This window comes from Diadema antillarum, unplaced genomic scaffold, assembly GCF_040938485.1.
Source record: "Diadema antillarum isolate AM-2024a unplaced genomic scaffold, OU_Dant_1.0 seq00000171_RagTag, whole genome shotgun sequence".
NCBI lineage: Eukaryota > Metazoa > Echinodermata > Echinoidea > Diadematoida > Diadematidae > Diadema > Diadema antillarum.
In genome coordinates, this window is record NW_027271240.1 from 269,185 (window position 1) to 295,191 (window position 26,007).

At 39.4% G+C, this 26,007-nt stretch overlaps 1 protein-coding gene across 1 annotated transcript; it reads right to left on the minus strand.

The window, feature by feature from the left end:
• Positions 1 to 2,620: 2,620 nt before the first annotated feature.
• Positions 2,621 to 25,726, minus strand: LOC139728287 (uncharacterized; the record flags this gene model as incomplete). The annotated part of the gene is made up of 4 exons (XM_071639239.1): positions 2,621 to 2,704; positions 20,191 to 21,756; positions 22,594 to 22,764; positions 25,604 to 25,726. Coding segments are annotated over 4 exons (1,944 nt in total), but the record flags the coding sequence as incomplete, so codon positions are not given.
• Positions 25,727 to 26,007: the final 281 nt, after the last annotated feature.

The following is a 26,007-nucleotide window of genomic DNA, read 5'->3' on the forward strand; positions in this document are numbered from 1 at the left end:
AAGCCGTGAACAGGAATTCGAGGAGCGCTCGAAATGTACTGTTTGTAAGAGCAAGTGTGCTTTTACTGTGTGAGTGTGTGTGTATGTGTGATTGTGTGTACTCACATAATATTATGATGTGTGTCAAATGGGAGGGCGCCCTCTCAGTCAAGCCAAGGAATAAATCAAGTTTGCTGTTAAAAGGGCTGGGGGATTGTGCGAGGGGATAAGTATTGGCGTAGCCAGGGTTTTGCAATGGTGGGGTACAATGACCCCCACCCCTTCCATTCTGACTTGTCTGTTTTATTTCCATTTTTTTTTTTGGGGGGGGAGGGATTAGATGCATAGAGGTTAGGTCAACGGGGACCTAATGGGAATATATTAAGACAGCGAAAATGTATAAGGGGGGGGGGGTTCTATTAATTGATTTCATTACTTACTTAATTATGATTTCTTTTAAGGGGGGGGTCAACTGCTGCCATACTTTATTATACATGTGCATTGTGAGCTTTGGTTACGAGATGTTGGGTGAGGAAGCATTTTGAAAGTGAGCAACAAGAGCATGAATCCCCCTCCCCATCAAGAGGTATTCAAAACGTACATTGAAATGACTGAGAGAGGCACATTACAAATGAGAGCTGCTTCTAGTTTTCTTTTTATTTGAATATCAAGAGAACAGACTGAACATGAAAAATGAATACTATGTAATTATATCAACACAGAATTATAATTTTGTGTATTCATAAATGACAATAAATGACATTCAAACGCAATAAAATTCAACTGAAGTTGAAATTATACCATTCTACAGTGCATTCAATACTTGTGACTTGCAACTATTTTTTTTTTACATGAATTGTATGTCAAAATGTGATCATAATGCCAATACTTGTACATAATATTCATGGTTGACATCGCCAATGTTCATAATTGTGTCCAAACACGCAATAAGATATGGACCCACTACCATGGTTGATAAATTAAATGGTATGCTATGGCGGTCTGCAAATTCTAGCATTTTGTGCTCAGGTGATAATCAAAAGATAATGAATAATGCAAATTTATATGCATAATAATCATGGTCACATGGCCACTGTTCAAAATTGTGCTCAAGCATGCAATGAGGCCTGTACCCACTGTCATGATTGAACAATTAAATGCTATGCCATGGCAACTTTTAGCATTATCTGGTTGTGTTGTTTTGCTCAGTTGATAATCAACAAATAATAAAAGACGCTTTGAATCAACTTAGGTAGCACATATAATAGATCTTTTGAACATCATTAACAAAAAAAACAATGACCAGGTTATGTTGCATATTTGATTCTGTTGAGGAGGTATATTACATTTATGTCACTGTATGTCGGTACAAAAGTTCTATAGTCTCCCAAAAATGAGAGACAAAATTTGTCTACTTCCGAGTCATGTTCATAATAGCAAAATTAGGGAAGAAACTTTGCAGATGGCTGGACAATGCAGACATAGACATGACAGAAGAAGTTTAGGTGAAAAATATAAAATGAAGACATGCACAAATTTCAAGCATGGCATTGGGTATAACAATTATTATTGTCTGTAAACCCTCAACTCTTATGACAAGCTATATCCCACTGATAAGTTCCCATTGGGTACAATGGGGTAAATTGGACATGATTTGTGGATTACGTTGAGCAGAAATACATTAAATAAAATTTTTGCCTGACACAAAAGAAATATCATTCAGACACATGAAATACTCTGTCTTGGTGTCGTCATATACATGCATATCATTTTCAGGGATAAAGAAAAAAATCAAGGGTATCAAACCCTCCCATTTACCCGAATACATAAGGACAACTGGGACACTTTTGGGGGGTAAATTGGACAAACAAGCACACAAACAACCATATTAACATTGGTATTATAACTATGGCTTACCAACTTAGTAGTAGGTGGAGGGGTGAGGGAGTGGGGATATTGATAAACTTGAGCTTTACTATTGAACCACTGACTAGCATTGTGAAAGACTGCTCATGGAAATGTTGAGTCACACAAACAAGTAATTAAAATTATAAATCACTTGTCCTTTTATCCCAATTGAAAGGGGTGAGGGGACGATGTTCAGGTCTCTTCACCTAAGTAAATGATTTGTCCCATATAGTAACAGTTTGAAGTGAAATAACATCCTTAATGATAATAATACAAAGGAACAAACTTTATTGTCAAAGTCATATTCTGACAAGAAAATCCTTAATAATAATATATACTCCAACAAGGTGATGTATCTATTCCAGGACTGCCTTCCTCATACAAGCAATTTACCCCAAACAAAGAGGCAACGTGAACACTTCTTCAAACACTAATTTTCAGTATTTCATACAACGAATCCTATCAGCTTATATTTATAAGATGAGTAGCACATGTACAACACATTTACTTACTAAATTTTGCAGAACTGTCTGCCATTGATATTAATGTACACATTCAAATGTTAAGAAAATTTAACTACCTTCCCCTAAGGATGAATCATGCTAAGTTTTGTATAAATAGGGCCATTACTTTTCAAGTAAAGGTTTAACTATGCATTGAACACTATAAGGAGGCTCCTCCTTCTGGGGTTATGCCCCTGATCCCCTTGATGGATAAAAGGTAAACAATATATTTAAACCATGAGGAGCTGGCCCCACCCAAGAGCTAAGCCACTGAACCCCCTAGGGGTGAGACTCTCCACTTTAACTCCCTTTCCCTACGGATGATTCATGCCAAATGTTGTCAAAAAAATAGGGTCATGAGTTTTGAAGAAAAGGTCAAAAGTGTACTTTGTACTAAAGGGAGACAACCCCCCCCCCCCCCCCCACTTGTACCCCTCCCAGGGGCCAAACGGCATGACCCTGGGTGCTCCAATGAACAACATTGATTTTTTGTCCACAAAGGCATCTTCCCACAATATGGCTGGCTGTAGTAGTTCTGGATCGGGAGCAGAAGATTATTGAAATCTACTGTGTGTTTAACAAAAGGGGCTATGCCCCATCCCCCTGAGGGGTGGCATACCCCAATTGAACAAACTTAGATCTCTTCTCCCTTAGGATTATTCCACCCAAGTTAGGTTGAAATCGGGCCACAGATTTTTGAGAAGTCAAACATCTAATACGTTTACGAATGGCGGAAGACGCATGAGCAAGTGAGCATTAATAGAGACGGGTAAAATTTCCATCTTACATGTACTTGCTAGCCAGAACAAATCCAGATTGCAATGTCTATGGATATACAAAAAGAGAATGTTTCAACATGGACTGTACCAAACAAATTGGCACATGTACACTGAAGCTGACATATGACCAAGGAGGAATGACCCCTCATGGTGTGCATCCTTACAGTGAACGTTGATTGTAGCAAAAATCCTACTTTACAGGAAAAAGTTTACACATTGATGGTTTTAGGAATTAGATCCAAATAACACTTTCTATCTAATTACAAGCTTCAAAAAGCATTCAAAGCAAAATATTTCAAAGTGGCAAGTAACATTTTAATAGCACAAACAATACAAAAACTTGTCCCTACAGATCCAATACTTGCCATAATACAGAGATTAATTTTAACATTTTCGGGGACATTTTTTTCTTACAATCACAAAATCATTTTTTCCTTGTTTTCACATTATAGCACAAATGAATCCTTCAAAGGCTTCAATTTCATATCAGTAGCTACATCGCCCAGATGCAAGTAGCTTTCTTGAAACAGTAAACTTTCAGGAGACCAGACAATGTTAAATACAATGAAAACTATAGTTACTGATAGTCATTTTTGAACCTCTGAAAGATATTGATCTATTCACAATCACCACAAGGCTTAGAAAGTTCGCCATATGTTGTAGGTCTGTAGTCTGTCGGTGTAAAGTGAAATACCTCCTCAATTTACATAAAGCAAGAACAAATTCCACTTTCGAGTTTTTCAAAATTTTTGTGATATTGACAAATTAGGAGTTTGAAAGTTTATATTAGGAATCGTCTAACCTGTCCCTCCCAGGGTCAGTTTAGACTTGTCAGAAACTCAGAGGCTAAACGGATCATTGTTGATTTCTTATCACACAGAGAACATCTCATGAGAGGAATGCATATTGAAATGGGCTCTAACAACAACAATGTAGCCCAATCATTTACTGTCACATGGACTCCAATAAGGAAGAAACTCTACAGACGTGCAGCCTTTCTTCGCATTGTTTGTAACATGTTCCATACTTTGCTCTTAATTTGTACAGTTGTCCTTTTGCCCAATGCAGGAAAGCTGTCTATAGCCTTTTGGCAATCTGGCAAAGATGGGACTTTATTTAAGGCCAGACACTTCTTTAGTGCAACATCAGCCTTTACTGCTGATATTTCTTGCTTGGACCATGCTTCTCTCTGGCCACATTTTTTTTTTCTTTCAGGAAAAGAGGTGTCCTGGTAGGTGTTAGCTCTTCTTTGTGCTCGCTTGAAACCTATGCCAGTGCCCATTTTACCTTGTACTGTATTGACTTCCTGATGTGTTTCATCATCTGTTGCAGTCTTGCGCCTTTCATTTACTGATGCATCTCGTGACAATGTCGGACTACTAGTATTTGTCAAATGAGAACTGGGGCTTGGCTGATCAGTGAGACATGGACTTTCTTCCATGAAAACTTTTGTGTTCTCACTGATATGAATGTCATCTAAAGTTTTGTCTCTGAACTCCTGAATCCTGCCCTGTTCAAAAATATTCAGGAGCTTGCTCACTTTTGCCAGGACAAGTGCCTCGCTAGGGAGGCGATAATATTGCCTGTGCACAGACATGCTGTGCCCTAAATGCTCTGCTAGCTGATCAAGTTCATGTTCATTGAGATGTAATAGCTGACTCATAGTGGCAATCTGCTTTCGTAGGTTAGTTGCTGTAAGTGACAATGGGCTTTCTGCTTCGCACTCCTTTGCAAAAGCTCGCAGACAGTCATGGGAGCGATGCGGACCTTCAGCATCAAAATGAGATCTACAGTGCCGACCGCGGGAAACGTCACGAAAACCCCTAGGGCAAATGCGGGAAGCCCTTTCGTCCGGGCGTACTAGGTAATACGCGGGCGTTTGGACGCGTACAGACGAGGGAAGTCGCCCGCACTTTCACGCTCGTCTAAACACCCGCATTTGCCCGAGCGCTCCAGCGCGGAATTAATGATATGAAAATCAAACTCTCCCGTCAACCATCGGCTACATGAAGGAAATTAGCTGAAATCGATCCGCGAAAATCTTTTGAAAAGTATCAGTAATTTGCCGGATGTTTGCTTTTACGTTCGAAAGTAAAATAGTAACCATAACATTCAGCTCCCGAATATGCTAAAGCAAATGTCGAATGATCCCTTTGACGTTTGGAAATGAATAACAATAATACTCCGTACGATGATTAAATAAATGTCGGATGTTTGCTTTTACTTTCGGAAGTAAATAGCAATAACATTCATCTCCGGAAGATGCTAAAATAAATGTCGGATCTTTGCTTTGACGTTCGGAAATGAATAACAATAATATTCAACTCTGTACGATGATAAAAATAAATGCCGGATGTTTGCTTTTACGTTCAAAAGTAAATAACAATAACATTCAGCTCCGGAAGATGCTAAAATAAATGTCGGATCTTTGCTTTGACGTTCGGAAATGAATAACAATAATATTCAACTCTGTACGATGATAAAAATAAATGCCGGATGTTTGCTTTTACGTTCAAAAGTAAATAACAATAACATTCAGCTCCGGAAGATGCTAAAATAAATGTCGGATCTTTGCTTTGACGTTCGGAAATGAATAACAATAATATTCAACTCTGTACGATGATAAAAATAAATGCCGGATGTTTGCTTTTACGTTCAAAAGTAAATAACAATAACATTCAGCTCCGGAAGATGCTAAAATAAATGTCGAATGATCCCTTTGATGTTCGGAAATTAATAACACTAATATTCAACTCCGTATGAAGATTAAACAGATGTCGGGTGTTTGCTTTTACGTTCAAAAGTAAATAACAATAACATTCAGCTCCGGAAGATGCTAAAATAAATGTCGAATGATCCCTTTGATGTTCGGAAATTAATAACACTAATATTCAACTCCGTATGAAGATTAAACAGATGTCGGGTGTTTGCTTTTACTTTCGAAAGTAAATAGCAATAACATTTGGCTCCGGAAGATGCCCAGAAAATGGCAGATGATTGCTTTTTACGTTTGGAGGTGAATAGCAGTAACAGTCTGCTCCATATAATAAAATAAATGTCGGATATTTGCTATTACATTTCGAAATGAAGAACAGTAACATTCAGCTGCGTTTGATGGTAAAGTAAATGTCTGATGTCTGCCTTGACGTTCAAAATGAAAAAAAAACAGTAACATTCGGCTCCGTACGATGCTAAAATGATTGTCGGATGTTTGCTTTTAAATTTGGAAATGAATAACGGTAATGTTCTGCTCCGAACGATGCTAAAATAAATAACAGATTGTTGCTTTTACATTTGGAACTGATTAACGGTATCAATCGGCTCAGTTAGATGCTAAAATAAATTGCGGATGTTTGCTTTCACGTTTGGAAATGAAAAAGGATAACATTCAGCTCCGTAAGATGCTAAAATGAATGTCGGTTGTTTGCTTTAACATTTGAAAATGATTAACGGTAACATTCGGCTCCGTAAGGTGTCAAAATACTAGTAAATGTTGGATGATTGCTTTTGCGATCAGAAATGAATAACGGTAACTTTAGCCTCTTTACAATGCTAAAACAAATGTCGGATAAATCAGATAATTTTGCTTAACATTCGACGTCGTGCGATACCAAGTTGATTGCATAAACCTTCGACACTTCGTTGCTGCTCAATCTTATTTGATCTCGACATTATGGACGCTATACCTATTTGATTTAATTGTCCTTATTTTATCAACTTTCGACATCAGCCGCTACTTTATAGTTTTCTCGATCACTAACGTCGGACGGTATGACCTAATCAACTTTGGACATTGGTCGCTATTTAATAATTTCATCAACCTTACACATCGGTAGCTATTATTCCGATGTTCGTTATTCCGAAGGCTCTCTAGTCCGAAGATTCGTTATTCAGAAGGTATATTGTTCCGTTAATTTCATTTTCGGATTCATGAATCTTCAGAATAACGAACCTTCGGAATAACGCCACAAACGTTCGAATTAACGAACCTGTAGGTTTAGGGAATTTGTGTGTTTCGAATTTAACGACCCTTCGGAATTACGAACCTTCGGAATATTACGAACAGCACCCATCCGATTATCAACCTTCGACATCGATCGCTGCTTACTGATTTTATCAACCTTCGACGTCGACCGTAAATAACGTATTTGATTGACACTTTCGACGTCGATCGCTGCACATTAGATTGGCAAACCGTCGAAGTGTCGATCGCTGCCTATTTATTTACTGGTTCCCCAATTTCTGACTTAGTTACTGATTTAATCTACCTTCAACATCGGTCGGTCATTATATTGTAAGTGGCCACTTATTGTCTCGAGCTTGATATTTCCCAATGGCGTCCACGTCTACACACACACACATAAAAAGAAAGAAAAAGATCTGAGTCTTAAAGGTCTAACGAGGCGTGAAAGTCCTTGTGTGATGCTTTTAATTGTGTCATTCACAATAGTGTCACGGTCCCTAAGATGGATGAAAGAGGCGCAGATCTTAAGAAGCCACTTGAGTTGAAGTTTAACACCGTCTGTCTATTCTTAAAGTACACGATTTGTAGGGGGAAAAAAAGACAAAGAGAGGGAGAAAACAAAGAAAACGTAGGAGAGAGAGAAGGGTATGGCGAAACCACCAGAGTGGCATTATGTAATCAACAAAGCTGCGTTTAACTTCACTCGAGTCCCCGAGAAGTGGTACTACACGTGCATGCATAATGTTTATCTTGGATACATGTACTGTAGGTACCCTTCTCTCCTTTCATGATAAATTGTTTATACGTATCACATAACTATGTCAATGCATGTTTACGTCGCAATTTGTCCAATCGGGGTTTTCCCTCTTTAAGGAGTGCTTGCTTTCCAAGAAAAAAAAAAGAAGGATGAAATTAATGATTATGAGCAAAACTGAATGCATTTAAGCAGCGGAATCGCGCTACATCAATAGCACTCCAAAATCTTCGAGTGATCCCGGAGGTCACTCCGAGTGAAAATGAACATTTTCACTCAAAATTCACTCCAATTTCACTCTAAATTGACTCCGTTTTAAATGTATCCACCCCTTCAAGTGTGAATGTTTTCATTTTTTTTTTTAGAGAGAAAGAGAGAGAGAGAGAGAGAGAGTAGGCCTACTGTGCATTGGAATACGAATCTCTGCTGTGCAGCGATATTATGATCGCTATAAAAACGATCAGTTCGATGAGCAAAGCACGTGCTTGCCCTGCCAGCAGTGAGTGCGCCATGTGGTTCCAACATACTCATCTTGTGTGCCCAGCGTGTTTTTATCACAGAACTCTTGTGTGTAGAGTTCTGTCGTTTTTACGTTCATGACGTGTGAGTGCTTCGACTTGACGCCTGTGAGATTGACAGGTGCCGTTTACGAGAATAAAAACTGTCAGTAGTGACTATCAATCCCAAAATCAGTTGCTATATAATAATCAGACTAATTACTTAAATGTAGAGTTACATGTAGTTACATGTATTTCGAATGACAATGCGCACATCCCCTTTATCATCACACTTTTGATACGGCGGACAGAAGGCCGTTAAATTTCATTTCAATGATTCGATACAATCATAGCTTTTAAAAGGTCCAATTAAACAAATTGGATATGAAATCACGGTTACAGCTCGTTATTCCGAAGGTTCGTTAGTAAGGTTCTTTAGTCCGAAGGTTTGTTAATCCGAAAATGAAATAAGGTTCGTTATTCCGAAGGTTCGTTAATCCGAAAATGAAACAAAGCTCGACTTACTTCGAAGGTTCGTTACGGACCCTATATCATTTCGGATCCTATATCATTTCGGATCAACGAACCTTCGAGATAACGAACCCTATTTCATTTTCGGATTAACGAACCTTCGGAATGACGAACCCTATGTCATTTTTGGATTAACGAACCTTCGAAATAACGCCGCAAATGTTCGAATTAACGAACCTTTTTTCGTTTTCGGATTAACGAACCTCTATGGTTTAGGGAATTTATGTGTTTCGGATAAACGAACCTTCGGAATAACGAACCTTCGGAATAACGAACAGCACCCGAAATCACAACGTCTTTATCTTGTTAAGATATAAGACAAAAAAAAAAAGGTCCCTCAGTTCATGAACTTGCAATGTTTCTTTATTGCGTGTGTTTCTAGCTTGTATTTGGCACTCACGGAATGAATGCGCGTACAGTATATGGTAGGCTACATACTCGTGCTCTTGTTGTTGCTGAACATTTCCCCTTCACAGTGATTGTGTGTCATGATCGTTCAGTATGTTCAGATGGTGTTAGTGCGTTGATTAAAATGTTACCACAATAGATGCACGTGTGCTATAACAACGATCTGAGGTCTTTGCTACGCGCTGCTTTCTTGTTTACAAACATTGAATCTTGGTGAACTTAATTCACTATCGTCCCCATGCTAACATGCAAAAGAAGAAAACGCTTTTGTTCTTGTTTATGTGTACCATGCAGTGAACAGAAGGTAGACCTGTAAACTGTGCCGCTAGGCCCTAGCTGTAGTTTGCACTTTGACGGATTGTCACTGCTCGTCTACTATTCGAAGCGAAATGAAAATCAAACTAGAGATCTCGTGCTGTATACTTTCTCGTACTGTGTACTATATACCATATTTAAAATGCAATTTGTGGTAGTACTTGTCAACGCTGTGTTTTTGGCTCAAACTTTTCTCTCTCAAACTTACTTGGTTACGCAGGGGCGGATCCAGGGAGGACCGCAACCGGCGCCCGACCCCCCCCCCCCTTTATTTTTGTTGTTGTTGTTGTTGAAACAAAAGAAATGTAAAAAAAAAAAAAAAAATGGGGGAGGGGTGCGTGCGCCCCCCTTTAATTTTGTAAACGCGCCCCCACTTTACGGAATTCCTGGATCCGCCCCTGTTACGGGATAATACCTATCAGAATTGTGATTTTGGTGCAAGCTGCATGTCAGTATTGATTTTGAGACACTTCTATATGGTCCGTCAGCACCTGATTCTCTTTATGTGACGATGTGCACGTGAAAAGCATTCAAACTTTCCCATGTTTTTGCTCTTGCGTTAAAGGCGTATTAATTCACCACGTACATGAAACAAAACCCCCATAGTTCTGAAATGTGAGTTATAGGGATAGAAACAACCGCTAGAAAAAAAAATTGAATCCGTATGATCGAAAATACAGTACACTATGTGAACGGTTACAGTTTGCTATTCCGAAGGTTCGTTAATCCGAAAATATGAGGTTTGTAACTTGTTATTCCAAAGGTTCATTTATCAAAAAATGAAATAAGGTTCGTTATGCCGAAGGTTCGTTAATCCGAAAATGAAACAAAGGTCCTAATTCCGAAGGTTCTTTACAATCTATAAGAGAAATACTGATATCTCCTTATATTCTAGGCTTTATTACAAAAAATTATGTAGGATGCTTTGCACAACGGACCTATTATGCATCACATGTGATATCTAAAACATCTTTTAAATCACTGCTCCCAAAGGTAAACATATGACCTTTGTGTGTATGTGTGTGCGTGTGTGTGGGGGGGGGGAATAGTTTCCTCCTTCTTCTTCTTTTTTGTTAGAGTTTATCTTAGTTGATCTTGATACAGTGTACCTCTTTCGGTGCGCCCTTTCTCTTGTTATGTCACTTCATCTGTTTCTACATTTTGAAGCAAAGTAATTTGTTCAAGCATTGTGTATATATGTCCTCGTAACCGTAATGTGTCATTTTGCTGCGATGAGTTGGTTCTAGTAGGCCCTATTATCGCTGTGAGATGTAATTTTTGTAATAACGTGTTGAGAATAACAGATTTTGTTTCTGAACGAAAGGAAAATGACGGAATTGTTTTGATAACCAATGTGGATGACGTGTTGAGAATTCTGATTCCTGTTTCTGAACGAAAGGAAAATGACGGAATTATTATTTTGATAACCAATGTGGATGACTACCTTCTATAAGTGATTTTGGTGTGAAAAGAGAGTTTGCTCAAAGAAATGCTTCTCATGAATGGTCAACGAAACAAAATACATCATACAATGCAACGTGACTCGCGTGCATTTAGCAAACGAAATGTCTAGACCTTTAAGTTCAAGTAAAATGCATAAAACACAGAATAAGAAAGCAGACAAACTAACAAATATGGAATTAATGACCGCAGGCGTAACGTAGGAAAACCTGACACCTATGCTTGAAGAAATTCCCACAAAAGCAGAGCGCAAGATAAAAGAATACATGTGCGTAGTCCATACAGGTCGTGATGCGCTCGGTCGAAATGCGTATGTCGCAGTAAACGAAATTTTAGGCATGTCTACACATGTATATATAAATACTTGAATTCTACATACATTGTATAGTTTTATCTTTACAATAATATATAAAACAACCCCTTTCCGCATCCCTAGAAGTCATAAAAGAAAAAAAAAAAAAGAAAATCGCCCTTAAAGTTCAGGTTATGTTCAAGCTCACAACCCGTTCCCCCCCCCCCCCCCCATGATGCAACAGTCCTGCTTAGCGACGGCGTTAACGCTTCATCGCACACACATAAATGGCGACAGCTTGGGTGTGTGAGAAAATTCATTCTTAAATGGATGCACCCCCATGGCACTCAGGATTATCACTGACCCTCCTATGCCTTTTGTCTATCCACCCTCCTGCTTTAATCCCCCTCCCTTCACCTGTTGGCCTCCTTGCCCATGACCTCCCATCCTCTCCTTTTGTTTTCTTTGTTCCGTGTCCCTAGCCTGTCCCTGACTGTTCGTGTTGTGTGAACTTCTTTATAATGTGATTGCTTTCCCTGCCTGATTATCATTTTGCCTCTGACGAAGCTTCTTCTGGAATCAAAAGCTCAGGCCCCTTTAGAGTATAGACTCCATTTTACTCCTTTGGCACGCCACTGATATTCGATAAGCAGTTTTCAGCATTTTTGTGTTTGTTTGTTTTGTTTTTGTTTTGTTTTGTTTTGTTTTGTTTTTGCTACAGATAATTAGCCAATCACAAGACAGATATAATTCGATTCTAACCAATACCAAAATACGGTTGCCTGAATGTAAACTTTGGTGTGTTTGTGTTGTGTGTCGGCTGCAGTGTAGTTTGAAACAACAGAAACAGAAAAAAAGAAAGAGGCACGCAATGTGTGCTATATACGAAAAGCCTCATTTACCGAGAAAGTTGATCGCTTCCATTCTCCTCCCATGGCATGTTGTTGTCAATGGAAGCTAAAGAGAATGCTTTTAGCAAGTATACCAGTACCTAAAGAGGACCTGAGGAACCCGTTGTTTTGAATGCTGTGCTCGGTACGAGTTCAAAACGCAGTCGAAGTTATCAGAATGCCATTATAATAGAACTGATAGCTCTATAGAAAACTTGTTTAGGTCAGTAAAGGTTGCTGTAATGCAATCTTTGTGGAATTGACTCATTACATCTGAGCATTTTGAAAAACGTGTAGAGTACTTTCGTTTTGCATATAAATGTTAAGAAATAGTTTGAACTATGAAAATAAAAAAGTATGGTTACTTCAACGATGTTGAATAGTTCGATTAGCTGTGATGCATAAAGTGAATTCATGAATTCATCTGACTAATCCTTACCGATTGATGATCACTTCTATAAGCCAACAGTTAAGCTGAACTGCTTTGGAGTGATAAGACAGGTAAACGATGAAAACTTGGTACATGTTGTATGCTATTATAATTATTATAAAATCCTGTAGCCAGAACTGATTTTACGATCATCTTAAAACTTTCAGAAAGTTCCAGTTTTCAACTTAAATAGTAGCGATAGCTTGTAAGAGTTAATTAGCATCCCTCTGACTATTTTTGGTCAATATGCATACTCTTAACCCTATTCTAACTGGGTGGGGGGGGGGGGGTCAAATGGGTCAAATTGACCCCCCCCCCCACGTTTCGCGTCACGATTCTGCAATTTTGCCGCGTCGTTTCACAACTTTTTTCATTGAAGTCTTCCGCATATTTTGAGACCAAATTTGCGACGTCTGAGTACACCGTTCTGAAGTTACGTAATGTTATGCAAATGCATGTCAACCGGAAAACAGCTCAAATTCATGATATCGTGTGCAAATTGAATGTAAATTGTGTTTTTGGGGTTAAATTGATATAAATTATAGTATTTCATCTTTGAACCATTGAAATTAATCAATTCTATATAGTGTAGATAAGCCTGAAAAAGTGCCTGCAACAAATTTTGAAAAACAACAGAAAACACAAGGTCGAACAATCAATAAAATACATAAGAAATTAACAAAACAATAAAAAACAAAAGAAATTGGTTTTGACTGTGCTTTATTTTTAAATGAAAATTGGTTTATATGTCTTGAGGAATTTTGACACAAAAATTTAGCAATACTTCAGTCTTTTTTATGGAGTTATAGGTGAAAATATGATTTCATGCACAACTTTGCATAATCAATTTATTAAAAATAGAAAGGCAATATTTTTCTATTGTATGACCATGTAATCTTGTAGTTGACATCCAGCTCTATCTTCAGGAAAAATTTCGCAGCGATCGCGCGATCGGTGGCCGAGATCTGAAGGGGGGGGGGGGGGGGGGGGGGTCACCCCCAGTAAAAACTCCTCCCAGTTAGAATAGGGTTAAGCCAGCTGGACAGAGCGATCAATGGGCGCGATTATCACCACGCGTGGTTAACCTAAACAATGCTCGGCCGGCTTGTTCGGTTTCAGTGTTGTTTATTTCCCCCTTTTAAAAACGAAGGTTCCTTAGTCCAGCCATTGTTTTCGCTTCCTGCTCAAGACATTGAACAGTTCAGCAAAGCTGAAGTTTAGATCACTAAACGGCGACATGAACTCATGATGATAATAGGACTTAGATCACAGCCGAAAGTGCGCTCCTTCATTACTCTAGAATGAGAAAGAATACCCTGTCTGTGTTCAAAGTTGGGTTACGGACGATGAAAAAAAAAAAGGTTTGAATCATGAATTGTCGGATGACGTCGGCAGATTGATGATATAAATATTAGCGTATCATGGGAAAGATTAAGTAATGATGAGCCCAATGATATCGCAGGGCTCCAAACTAATTTTTATTTTTGACCACCAAAATCATTGATTTCTATTTTTTTTTTTGGTGGCCAAAAAAATCAAGAAAAACATAGGAAAAACTAAATCGGTCCTACTAAAAACAATTATTAAGCATTACTGACGTGACAGGTACCCATGTCTAAAATAAATGAATACAAAAGTAGATCATCTCAATCACCATTATTCTGAATTCTAAGATTTAGCAAATAGGCTTATAGATAATTATAAAAGTTGATGCCTATGCTATTAGGTGGTCATAGCTTACTTTTGGGATGAGAAAGTGGGAGCATTTCCAGATTGTTTGTTTTAGCATTGTAAAGAGCCGAAAGTTACCGCTATTCATTTCTGATTGTAAAAGCAATCATCCAACATTTACTATAGTATGTTAGAACCTTACGGAGCCGAATATTACCGTTAATCATTTTCAAATACACTGTATAAAAGCAAACAACCGACATTCATTTTAGCATCTTATGGAGCTGAATGTTACCCTTATTGATTTCCGAATGTGAAGCAAACATCCTCTATTTATTTAAGCATCATACTGAGCCTATGTATACCATTAATCATTTTCAAATGTGAAAGCAATAATCTGTTATTTATGTTAGCATTGTACCAGAGCTGCCAACCGTTCCGAAAAATTCGTATACGAAAAATCGAAGGGAATACGACAATATGAAAACGTCCTTAGAAAGTACGAATTCACAGTGGGGCAAAATAATGGGTAAAAATATAGCAAACGCACGTCGCATGTGCCATGTTATCTGTATTCAGCTGGGATATCGATGCAACGCGTACGCACCGTATGTGGAAAGCGCTGAATAGAAAAATGTGCGCACACGCATATCGCTGCTTGCGTACTGTGTACACCGAACAGAACTTCGCGCGCGTGAATCCCTGTCGCCTACGGACCCTGGATGTTTACATGGATCGCCGTGGTATCCCAATTAGCCAGCTGCCACTACAGTACCGTATGAGGCGGGGTGAAAGCGTCCCGTTGTGCAATGTCTGCTTCTTTTTCTCTTCTTTTCATCCTCTTGTCCCTTGCCTCCCAAGTACGAAATGATTTTTAGAGTGTTGTCTGTTTTTTTTTATAACGCTATTGCATCATTTTCTGCGAGGAAGTTGTAGAGGCGAGTTTCTGTTCGTGTATTGATGACTGATGTGCACTGCCCTCTGCAGTATATGTGCAGGTGAAAAGCGTTTGAACTTTCTTTCCAGAGTATCGTGGAAACTCGCTTATTTCTAGGCCTATTAAAGGAGATCTCATATAACAGAATACTTATAACAAACTATTTTCCCGTCAAAATGAATCAATTTCCTTTGTTTTGTATCGTTTATTGACTTGATCCCATAGGATCTCGTCGCAATACCGAGTTTTATATGTGTGTTTATTTTCGCGTAGCTTTCGGTGCTGCAAAACTTTTGCTAGGGCCTAAGCTTACTACTAAACTTCGTTTTATTTCCGTCGTTTCTCACACCTCGTTTAGTACGATTTCTTACATTTTATATCACTTTATCTGTTCCCTTTATACTTTGAAGTATTTAAACGTAATTTTCTTAGTGTCTCGCACTGTTATTTTCGTAACGGCGATTTCTCCGCTTCGCTGTGCACAATCGAAGCGACGGAGTTTGATCCCAGTCGCTTCGATGTGCTATTTGCTGTCTTTTCTAAATGTTTGTGTTGTTGGGAGGTGTTGATACTTTGTATTTATTATTGAGTTTCCTAGGTATTTATCTCGAGGGATTATGCGTGTTTCTTAATGTTGATCATAGGAAAAGGCTAAAATGATCTTGAGTGATGTCTGATAGTGATGATAACTATGCTGGTGAGTGGTGTAAAAAGACGGCTTCCTGTGAATGCTCAGCGTACGTGACGTTTGTTTTATTTCCCTTTCCCTCTAGTCTTCTTTCCCCCTTACTCTTCTTTCCCCTCTCAAGAATGATTAAAAAAAAAGAAATTACGTACACCTCACAACAAAACGAACCATGTGCTATAGCAACTTTCGTAAAGTTAAATCTAAATGTTCAATATCAGCAAAGAATAAGGCGAAAACACGAATGACAATAAATAAAAGCGAAGAGATTGTGTATGCAGTCTCTTCGGCTCGAAGAAACTTGACACCCCACCCCTCTCCCTTGTGGAAATTTCCACAAAAGCAGGTGCCACACCCAGGTGCGTGCCAGACGAAAGAATGCGCGCATTGGAATAAACAGCGTGTAAGTATCCTGGAAATATCGATCGAAGAACCAGCTCATTAGTTGAATTAAAGGAAAAATTCCAAAGATATCATGGTTCTATGTCTATAGCCTTTCTTTTGGCGCATAGTAGGGAACATCGAAGAGTCGATTATAGTGTACTTGATCGAATATCTAATGTTCCCTGAACAATAACAAAAGGATTGATTATTTAGTCAATTAAAAATGCAATCACAGAAATACATGAAAGGTCTCGTATGCCCAGACAAATTCACTACGAGAAGGTCCAATGAGATGCAGTCATCACCTGGTTAGACAGCAAAATACAACGTGTAATGACAATTAATTTCAGTTCACGCGCATCAAAACTGCTTATTACTTTTCAAAGTTTTGGCTATCACCATTCGTTCGTGGGTGTATTTTGTTTGTTTGTTTGTTTGTTTTGTGTGTTTTTCCCTCGTGAAAGACGTAATGATTTCTTCATATCGAACGTAAATTGCATGTTTACCGTAAACAAGCCATTCAGCTCAGCTCAGCTATGGCGCATTCGATCCATCGAACTTGCAGTAACCTCTTATAGGCAGGAGCACATGGCGCATTCATTTAAACTTGAAAATGAAGCCACGTGTTTGCACCACATCGGCGCTTCCACACACAGCGCGGCATTTTGCGATCATCGTTATAGCAGACTTTCCGATTCCAGTCAGGGGAAAAGGAATTGGAATACTTCGAAAAATACTGATGTTTAAAATCCAATAAAATGAAAAAAGCCTGAAAACAACGCATGATTATGTTTTGATAGTACATAATTGGAAACACAGAACAGAGTTTTGCATCCGCTCACACAGAAGCTCTCTTGAGAAGATCAAGCATTCCCCGTCCCCTGCTAGAAAATGGAAGCTTCCATAATCAGCCCAGAAAGATTTTGGAGGTACAAACTTGCACTTGTACACATTGCGAGAAAGCAATCAATCAACGCTGAACATTGCGTAGTTTAGAATCTTTATCGTGCTGGTGACCAGCTGGATGCTTCGGCATGTGTCATAACGTTATGTTTAGAGCCTGTAGGCCTCATAGCAAAAAGAGGGAGATTGAAAAAAATACGAATTCTGGTGGAAAATACGAATTTTGGAGCTGCTGAGTACTAATTTGTGCTTCGAAAGGTTGGCAGCTCTGTCGTATACGGAGCAGAATTTAACAGTTAGTCATTTCCAAATATAAAAGCAAACATCCGACATCTATTTTATCATCGTACGGAGCCGAATGTCACTGTTGTCCACTTGCGAAAGTGAAATGAGTCATCCGACAATTATTTCATCATATCGTACGGGGCCGAATTTTGAACGTCAAGGCAGACATCAGACAGTTTTGTGTGTGTGTGTGTGTTTTGTTTTGTTTTTGTTTTGTTTTTTACCATCAAACGCAGCCAAATGTTACTATTCATTTCGAAATGTAATACACATGTAGCAAATATCCGACATTTATTTTAGCATAGTACGGAACAGAATGTAACTGCTATTCACTTCCAAACGTAAAAGCAATCATGTGACATTAATCATTTTGGCATCTTCCGGAGCCGAATGTTATTGCTATTTATTTGCGAAAGTACATAGCAATATAGATTATAAGCAAGCATCCGACATTTATTTAAACATCGTACGGAGTTGAATATTATTATCATTCATTTCCGAAAGTCGAAGGGAGCTGATTGTTATTGTTATATTTCGAACGTAAAACCGAATATCAGACATTTATTTTATCATCGTATATACGGAGTTATTTTGGTTATTCATTTCCGAACGTCACAACAAACATGCGTTATTTATTTTAGCATCTTCCGGAGCTGAATGTTATTGCTATTTACTCTTGAACATAAAAGCAAACATCAGACATTTATGTTATCATATACACGGAGTTGAATATCATTGTGTTCATTTCCGAACCATCGAACGCAGCTGAATGTATACTGTTATTCATTTCGAAATTTAAAAGCGAACATCCGACAGTTATTTTAGCATCGTATGGAGCAGAACATTACTGCTATTCACTTCCGAACGCAAAATCGTATATACGGAGTTGAATATTTTTGTTATTAATTTCCGAACGTCACAGCAAACATTCGACATTTATTTTAGCATCTTCCGGAGCTGAATGTTATTGCCATTTACTCTTGAACATAAAGGCAAACATCAGACATTTATGTTATCATCGTATACACGGAGTTGAATATTATTGTGTTCATTTCCGAACCATCGAACGCAGGTGAATGTTACTGTTATTCATTTCGAAATTTAAAAGCGAACATCCGACAGTTATTTTAGCATCGTATGGAGCAGAATATTACTGCTATTCACTTCCGAACGTATAAAAGCAATCATCTGACATCTATTTTGTCATCTTCCGGAGCCGAATGCTATTGCTATTTACTTTCGAAAGTACAGGCAATCATCCGTCATTCATTTTATTATCGTAAGAAGTTGAATATTTTTGTTATTTATTTCCGAACGTCAAAGGGATCATTCGACATTTACTTTAGCATCTTCGGGAGCTGAATGTTATTGCTATTTACTTCCGAACGTAAAAGCAAACATCAGATATACATTGTATATTTTATAAACGTATATACGGAGTTGAATGTCATTGTTATTCATTTCCGAACATCAAAGCAATCATTGAACATTAATTTTACCACCGAACGCACCTGAATGTTACTGTTATTCATTTCGAAATCTAAAAGCAAACATCCAACAGTTATTTTAGCATCGTATGGAGCAGAATATTACTGCTATTCACTTCCGAACGTAAAAGCAATCATCTGACATTTATGTTAGCATTTTCCGAAGCCGAATGTTATTGCTATTTATTTTCGAAAGTAAAAGCGAATATCCGTCTTTTATTTTATCATCGTACGGAGTTGAATATTTTTGTTATTCATTTCCGAACGTCCAAGGGATCATTCGACATATAGCCTACTCAAGCATCTTCCGGAGCTGAATGTTATTGCTATTTACTTTCGAACGTAAGAGCAAACATCCGGCATTTATCTTATCGTCTTACGGAGTTGAATATTATCATTCACTTCCGAACGCCAAAGCAAACATTCGGTATTTATTCCAGTATCATACGGAGTCAAATGTCACCGTGATTCATTTCTAAAATCAAAAGTAAACATGCGACATTCATTTTTGCGTCTTACGGAGCCGACTGTTACCGCTGTTCATTTTCAAAAGTAAAGGCAAACATCCGACTTTTTTTGTAGCCCGATTGGGCCACCGAATTTTCAGCAATGAAATTTTGGTGGCGCAGGTCGTTAAAAGTCGTGAATAGCGAGATGATCGTAACCGATGTCGATATGTTCTAATAATTATTGATACTTGAGTGATGAACGCATGTGCACAACTTCCGCAGGTGTACTTCTTTAGAAAGTAGCGAACAATCAAGGCAGTGGACATCAGAGTGTGATTAAATCGAAAAGAAGCCCCTGAAATCGGAATTTGATGAAAATGGGCAAAGTCGGAACTCCATGAAATGTATTTTGATTGAGCGGTCAAAATAAAGCTTAACGGGAATGTGCCCTTGAATACCCTCGTCCACCCTCGTCCACCCTCGTCCAACCCGCGTCAATCGAGACGCAAATTCCCGAGGATGGATTATCCGTGCGGGCGGATGGACTCGTCCACTGAACGCGTATACCCGCGGGTACCCGCGGGGATACGCGTCAGTGGCCTCGTCCAGATCTCGGAAAAGCGTGACGTTTCCCGCGGTCGGCACTGTAGCAAAAACATATGGGTTATCAACACTGACACCAGCCTTCTGCCTGTTCGTCTCATTTGCAAGAATGTCTAGAGAGTCTTTCATGTTCTGGGTAAGAAGAACTGAAACACCCCGATCTCGTTTTCCACGTATGTAGATCAATGACAATCGATCTATAGCTACTTGTTCAGAGAGTGGCAAGGAGTTGAGCACTTCACGCTGTGTACTTCTCCCATGAACTGTTCTTGTCTTGTATGTGTGAACTTTCAGAAATTGCATTTCGCCTGGTCTTCGACGATTATATAAGACCACTTGCGTCAGTGCACATTTTGCAAGGTCTGCAAATGAGTTCTCATTGATACCCTCATGTGTGATTCTTGTTTTCACATGTTTTTCCTGCTCTCCAACATATTTGTTGAGTTTCATTATGTCATTTGTGAGAGGGAGTTGACGTGGATTCGTCCACTTTTCATTTGAAGCCTGACGGAGTGCATGTGATGATATTCTGGGACCCCATTCAAGAGCCATGAGTCGTTTGAAACCTGCAGCATGTTTGTTCACTACACCTGCCTTTAAACTTTCAGCATCTAGTATGTCAGCAATTCTGGTTAGGCAATGACCTAATTTTCTAGCGAGTGAAGGAGTTTCATATGTTGCAGTAGCTTCATTGAAAGAACAGCACTCATATGTTGCACTCATGACTACCTCAAAGTTTTCTGGATTAATTAGATCCTTTGCTGTTTGAATACATGGATCTAGTGATCGTGCCTGGGAAAGCAGACGAGATGCCTCTCTCATCTTTTGTGAGACATAATTTCTGTAATTATCCGTGTGGCCTGCTGAATTTACATAATACTCCCCAAGTTTGACAATCATAGGATCATTTCTCGCAATCAGTGTTAACCTATCACTTTGCATTCCCAGAAACACTACCTTCAGTTTTTCTGAAACTGTTCCGTTTACTGGCATCAGAGCAGCTCCTGACCTTTGATGATTTTCACGCTTTTTTGCTCTTCTTTTACACTTCTTTGCATGCCTGTACAATGCTGCCTTCTTGTATAGGCCTTTGCATCCTGAGCAGAAATTGTATGTATTCAGGTTATCCTTTGTCCCAAATTTTGGCCTTTTGTGGACCACCAATGGGCCTTCTTCTGACCCTCCTAATACCCGAGAGTTATGCTCATAGTCTCCACATTTTCTTAATTTAGCAATGAGGCTTCTCCGCTCTTTGCTTCCTATCTGCAGCGCACTGATACTACCCACCTCCGCTTCCTCACAGTGTTTTTTAAACCAGTGCTCTACTACCTTTTTGTATCCCTTATTACAGAATATGCAATAGTGTACTTTGTCCCAGACTCTCTCGCCCGTTTTCGCTCTAGCTCTTGAAGATCCGATCCAACGTACATTGTCTCTCTGGAAAGCATCTTGTCCACTTGACTCCTTGTCCAGTCCTTGCACACTTTCTCCATGAGGGTCACGAGTCTCATTTCTAGATTTTGACATACCTGGCGGTTCATCATCAGACTCTGTACAATCAGATGAGCTGTCTGGTAACCATTCACTGCCAGATGTCTCGTTAGCTGATGAGCTGTCATTACCCAACGTCCTTTTCATGTTCTGAAATTAAGGACAACAGAAAACACAATGCACAATTATACTGGAAAAATTTGATTATAATGTAGTCAACTGAACTCCGTCCGCCTTTTCACCCATTCAATTATTATTTTAACACAGGATGACAAATATAACCTTTCATTCAAAGAGAAAGGAAAGTAAAGTGATATTTATTAGCCCTTTAGCACTCAAACTGCCCGAAACCGCCTCTCAGGTTACTCCTCAAACCGCCCGTCCATTTTTAGCGCGCTTTAGTATCCGTAATACGCACCGTACAGGGCTGCAATTGTGTTTGTTTGGTCAATGGGATTTCTGCCGTGAACATCCATAATAAAAAGTTGATGCTTCCTGTGGACCATCTTCATGAAATTTCCATTCAAACACAGTGATGCACAGCAGCGGGCAAACAAAGCCGCGCTAGTTGATCTTGCTGCATGTAAATATATAGGCCAAAACTCGTCGCTATCGAAATGACTACGCTGCAAGAAAAAAAACCAATATTATCTTTAGGAGAGCTCGTGAATCGGTATTTCAAGATGATTTTCAATGTCAATTCCGATTACTGGGATGTAAGTACCACTTTTAGCAATTTCATAGTATTTTCAGCACAAAATTAGGAAAATTCCCCATTTTCTATTCTCCAAAATAAACATAACTTGCGATTGACGAAAATCAACTCCTAAAGCATTATTTCATTTTTGCGGACCAAGGTCTATAATACCGTGTTTTGGCACACCGCTGTGAGGAGTAAGCTGACGCGTTTCACGGAGGCTCTGAGTGCTAACGGGTTAACAATTAGGTTTACTTTATTGGCAAAGTACACAAAACACTAGAACTTACATTGGTCATCTCTAGGTCAAGTCCATGCATACTTTCTTGTCTCTTCTCTCTAGATTTTGACAGACCTGGTAGATCGTCATCAGAATTCGTGGAATCAAATGAGCTTTCTGGTACACATCCGCTGCAAGATGTCTCGTTAGCCGATCCATCATCATTAAACGCCTTTTTGAACTGCTGGAATAAAAAGAACCAATAAAAACGCTATTTAACATTCATTAATTTAACTAACAGTTCAAATTATATAAATACAGTCAACTCCGCGTAAGTCGAAGTCCACGGGAATGAGTTAAACGCGTTGACTTAGGCGATACTTGACTTACGCGGAGTTTATATTTCAACACATGGGATGCCCTAGCTGCAGCGCATGTTGCTTTGATGTCGTTCGCTTGCTAGAAGTGAGATTGTAGTGCTGAAAAAAGAAAGGGAGAGAGGCAAACAGAAGGGGCGAATAAGGAACTGTGAAGAGAGAGGGGAAATAAGAACTAACGCAACAGAGATGAGAGATGAGCGTTGGGAGTGCGACGGCTAGTCTAAATTTGCTGGAATGTGCTGCTTCAGTCGTCTGTGCTAACGTTTAACCGGGCTGAACAAAGATGGAATGTGCTACAACTGGTGGCGCGTGCTTGACAACATGTTGTGGTTTATTCTACTTACGTGACGTGTATCTAATGGTTTTTATTGCAACTGTTCCGGGAAATTTGTTCGACTTAGGCGATAATTCGACGTACAGAATTCGAGTTATGCGAAGTTTTAACACACGTGTGTCTATGGGGGAAAATCAGGACTTTCTACAATCATCGACTCAGGCGATTATTCGAGTTATGCGACTTTGACTTACGTGGAGTTGACTGTAATACACAAAGGTGCTTTTTGTTTGTCTTCTGTAAAAAAGAGCTGCCCACATGAATGCCAGCGCAGCTAATAGTAAAAGGATCATATGAGGATGGAATTAACATCATGGTCGTGCCAGTACAACTTACTATTACTACCTGTACAACTATCAATTGGACTAACTGTGACATCAAGCATCGGATGCTATGATAAAATTCTCATCATTCTCATTATGCTAGAGCTCTTGATTAATCATATGCTTTAATGATTTGGGATTAATGTTAATCTTGGTTACAATTTGGGGATTAAAGAAGATATTGTGGATTCTTTTGCACACACACAAAAAGGCTGAACGAGAGCCCCAGGGAGGTTGGCCTCTCCTACGAATGGATCTGCATTCCTAACAAACCTCTGATGCACCAAGGGGGAAAATATCCCTTCCAAAATATAGGATGATTTACATCAAGGTGTGGTAGCTACCAATTCAGCCTACAAATTTAAACGTACAAAAATATATTCCCATTTGACTACATCTCATTCCTATGATAGCCAAGTATGTACAAGAGATGCATGCTCTTACACACACAGTTATTTGAGGAGATTGATAGCCAAGTATGTACAAGAGATGCATGCTCTTACACACACAGTTATTTGAGGAGATTGATAGCCAAAAATGTACAAGAGATGCATGCTCTTACACACACAGTTATTTGAGGAGATTGATAGCCAAGTATGTACAAGAGATGCATGCTCTTACACACACAGTTATTTGAGGAGATTGATAGCCAAGTATATACAAGAGATGCGTGCTCCTACACACACAGTTATTTGAGGAGATTGATAGCCAAGTATGTACAAGAGATGCATGATGCTCTTACACACACAGTTATTTGAGGAGACTGATAGCCAAGTATGTACAAGAGATGCATGCTCTTACACACACAGTTATTTGAGGAGACTGATAGCCAAGTATGAACAATGGATGCATGCTCTTACACAGAAAGTTATTTGAGGAGATTGATAGCCGAGTATGAACAATGGATGCATGCTCTTACACAGTCACACAGTTATGTAAAGAGATTGTTAGCCTTGCAAGTATGTAAAATGGAAGCATGTCCTTACACACACCATTATACCAAACATGTTTTATCAAATTTCTAAGCATCCATTGGAGAACTGTCAGTTGCTCTCTATTATTTTTTTTGTTCATGCATCCATGCTGTTTTTTGTAAACAATTAGTATGATCAGGAATGATCAGTTTATCTACTTATGACCCTCACCTGCACAATTACCTAAAAACTGCAGCATTTGTCTCAGGCTCCGGCAATGCACGAACCGCGACCAGCCATAAGAAGAGAACCACTTGACTGGCGTGCCGTGCTATCCTGAGTGTACCCGTATAGTTGCACAACTGATTACCATAAAAGAAGCAGCGGAGACGACTCCTCCACCGCCTGTGCGCTGGGCGCATAACATTTCCCATGGAAGACTTAAATTGCCTGCGACTCACGTCCTAAAACCGCGAGGTGGGATGGCAGATCTCATAAAGCGGGGCTTGACAAAGCCCGAGGGGAAGTCACCATTGCCAGCAACATCCGCTTGGAAGGAGAACCCTGCCCTAAATTCTTTGTTGCAGGAGGGGCAAAAACCCATGCAAGCGGGGGGAGCTGCCTGCAACGGACCAGACGGAGGAAGCTGGAGAGCACCACGGAAAGCGCCAAGCGCAGGCGATGGACGAGTGTGAGAATAAGTACCAAGGGCACTCAAGTACACGGGCAGGTGGACTGGCGCCGTAGGAGGGGATGGTACCAATGTTTGAATGGCCCGCTGGGTCCCAGCCTGAATAGAGCGTGATATCTCACCCAGCCGAACAATCGAACGCCAAGCGCACACGAACAGGCCGACGCTGCGAGAGATGACTAGCGCCCAAGAGCGCAAAAGACAAAGTGAGGTTTAGGCAGCAGTTGTGCAGTGTATACGGATACACTCAGGGTAGCATGGCATGCCAGTCGAGTGGTTCTATTCTTATTCAAATTTCTTCTCTCTTTTCTGTGTTGGCTGGTTGCGGTTTGTGCATTGCCGGAGCCTAAGACAATGCAGTTTTTTAGGCAAGTTTACTGGTGGGGGTCACGTACGTGGTATATAAACCATTCACAAACAGACAAAAATAATTATTACCTCCTGTGAGACCTTCATCTTCATGAGCTCTGCTTGTGCTTCACGAGCCTCTCTCTGGGCCTGTTCTAACTGATGCTCAAGGTCCCTTTGAGTTTCCATCATCTTTAGTTTGTACCTCTCCAGCTGTCAATGGAATCAAACAGTACTTATAATATTATAATAGTAATACAACATAATGTTTTAGTGGGAACACAGGTATTTTGGAGAAGAGAGTTAATTAAGGTGCAGTGGCCATGGAGGTTATTCTGTCATTCACATTGACTGGCATGCTACATGAACACATTGAATGCTCAAGTACATGTACTTTGACAACTTGCAATGTGTTTGATCCAAGTCGCAGTGTACGGCGTCCTCGTGTCAACTAGCCCTCAGGCAAGTTTAGTTGAAATCAAGCCAGGAGTTTT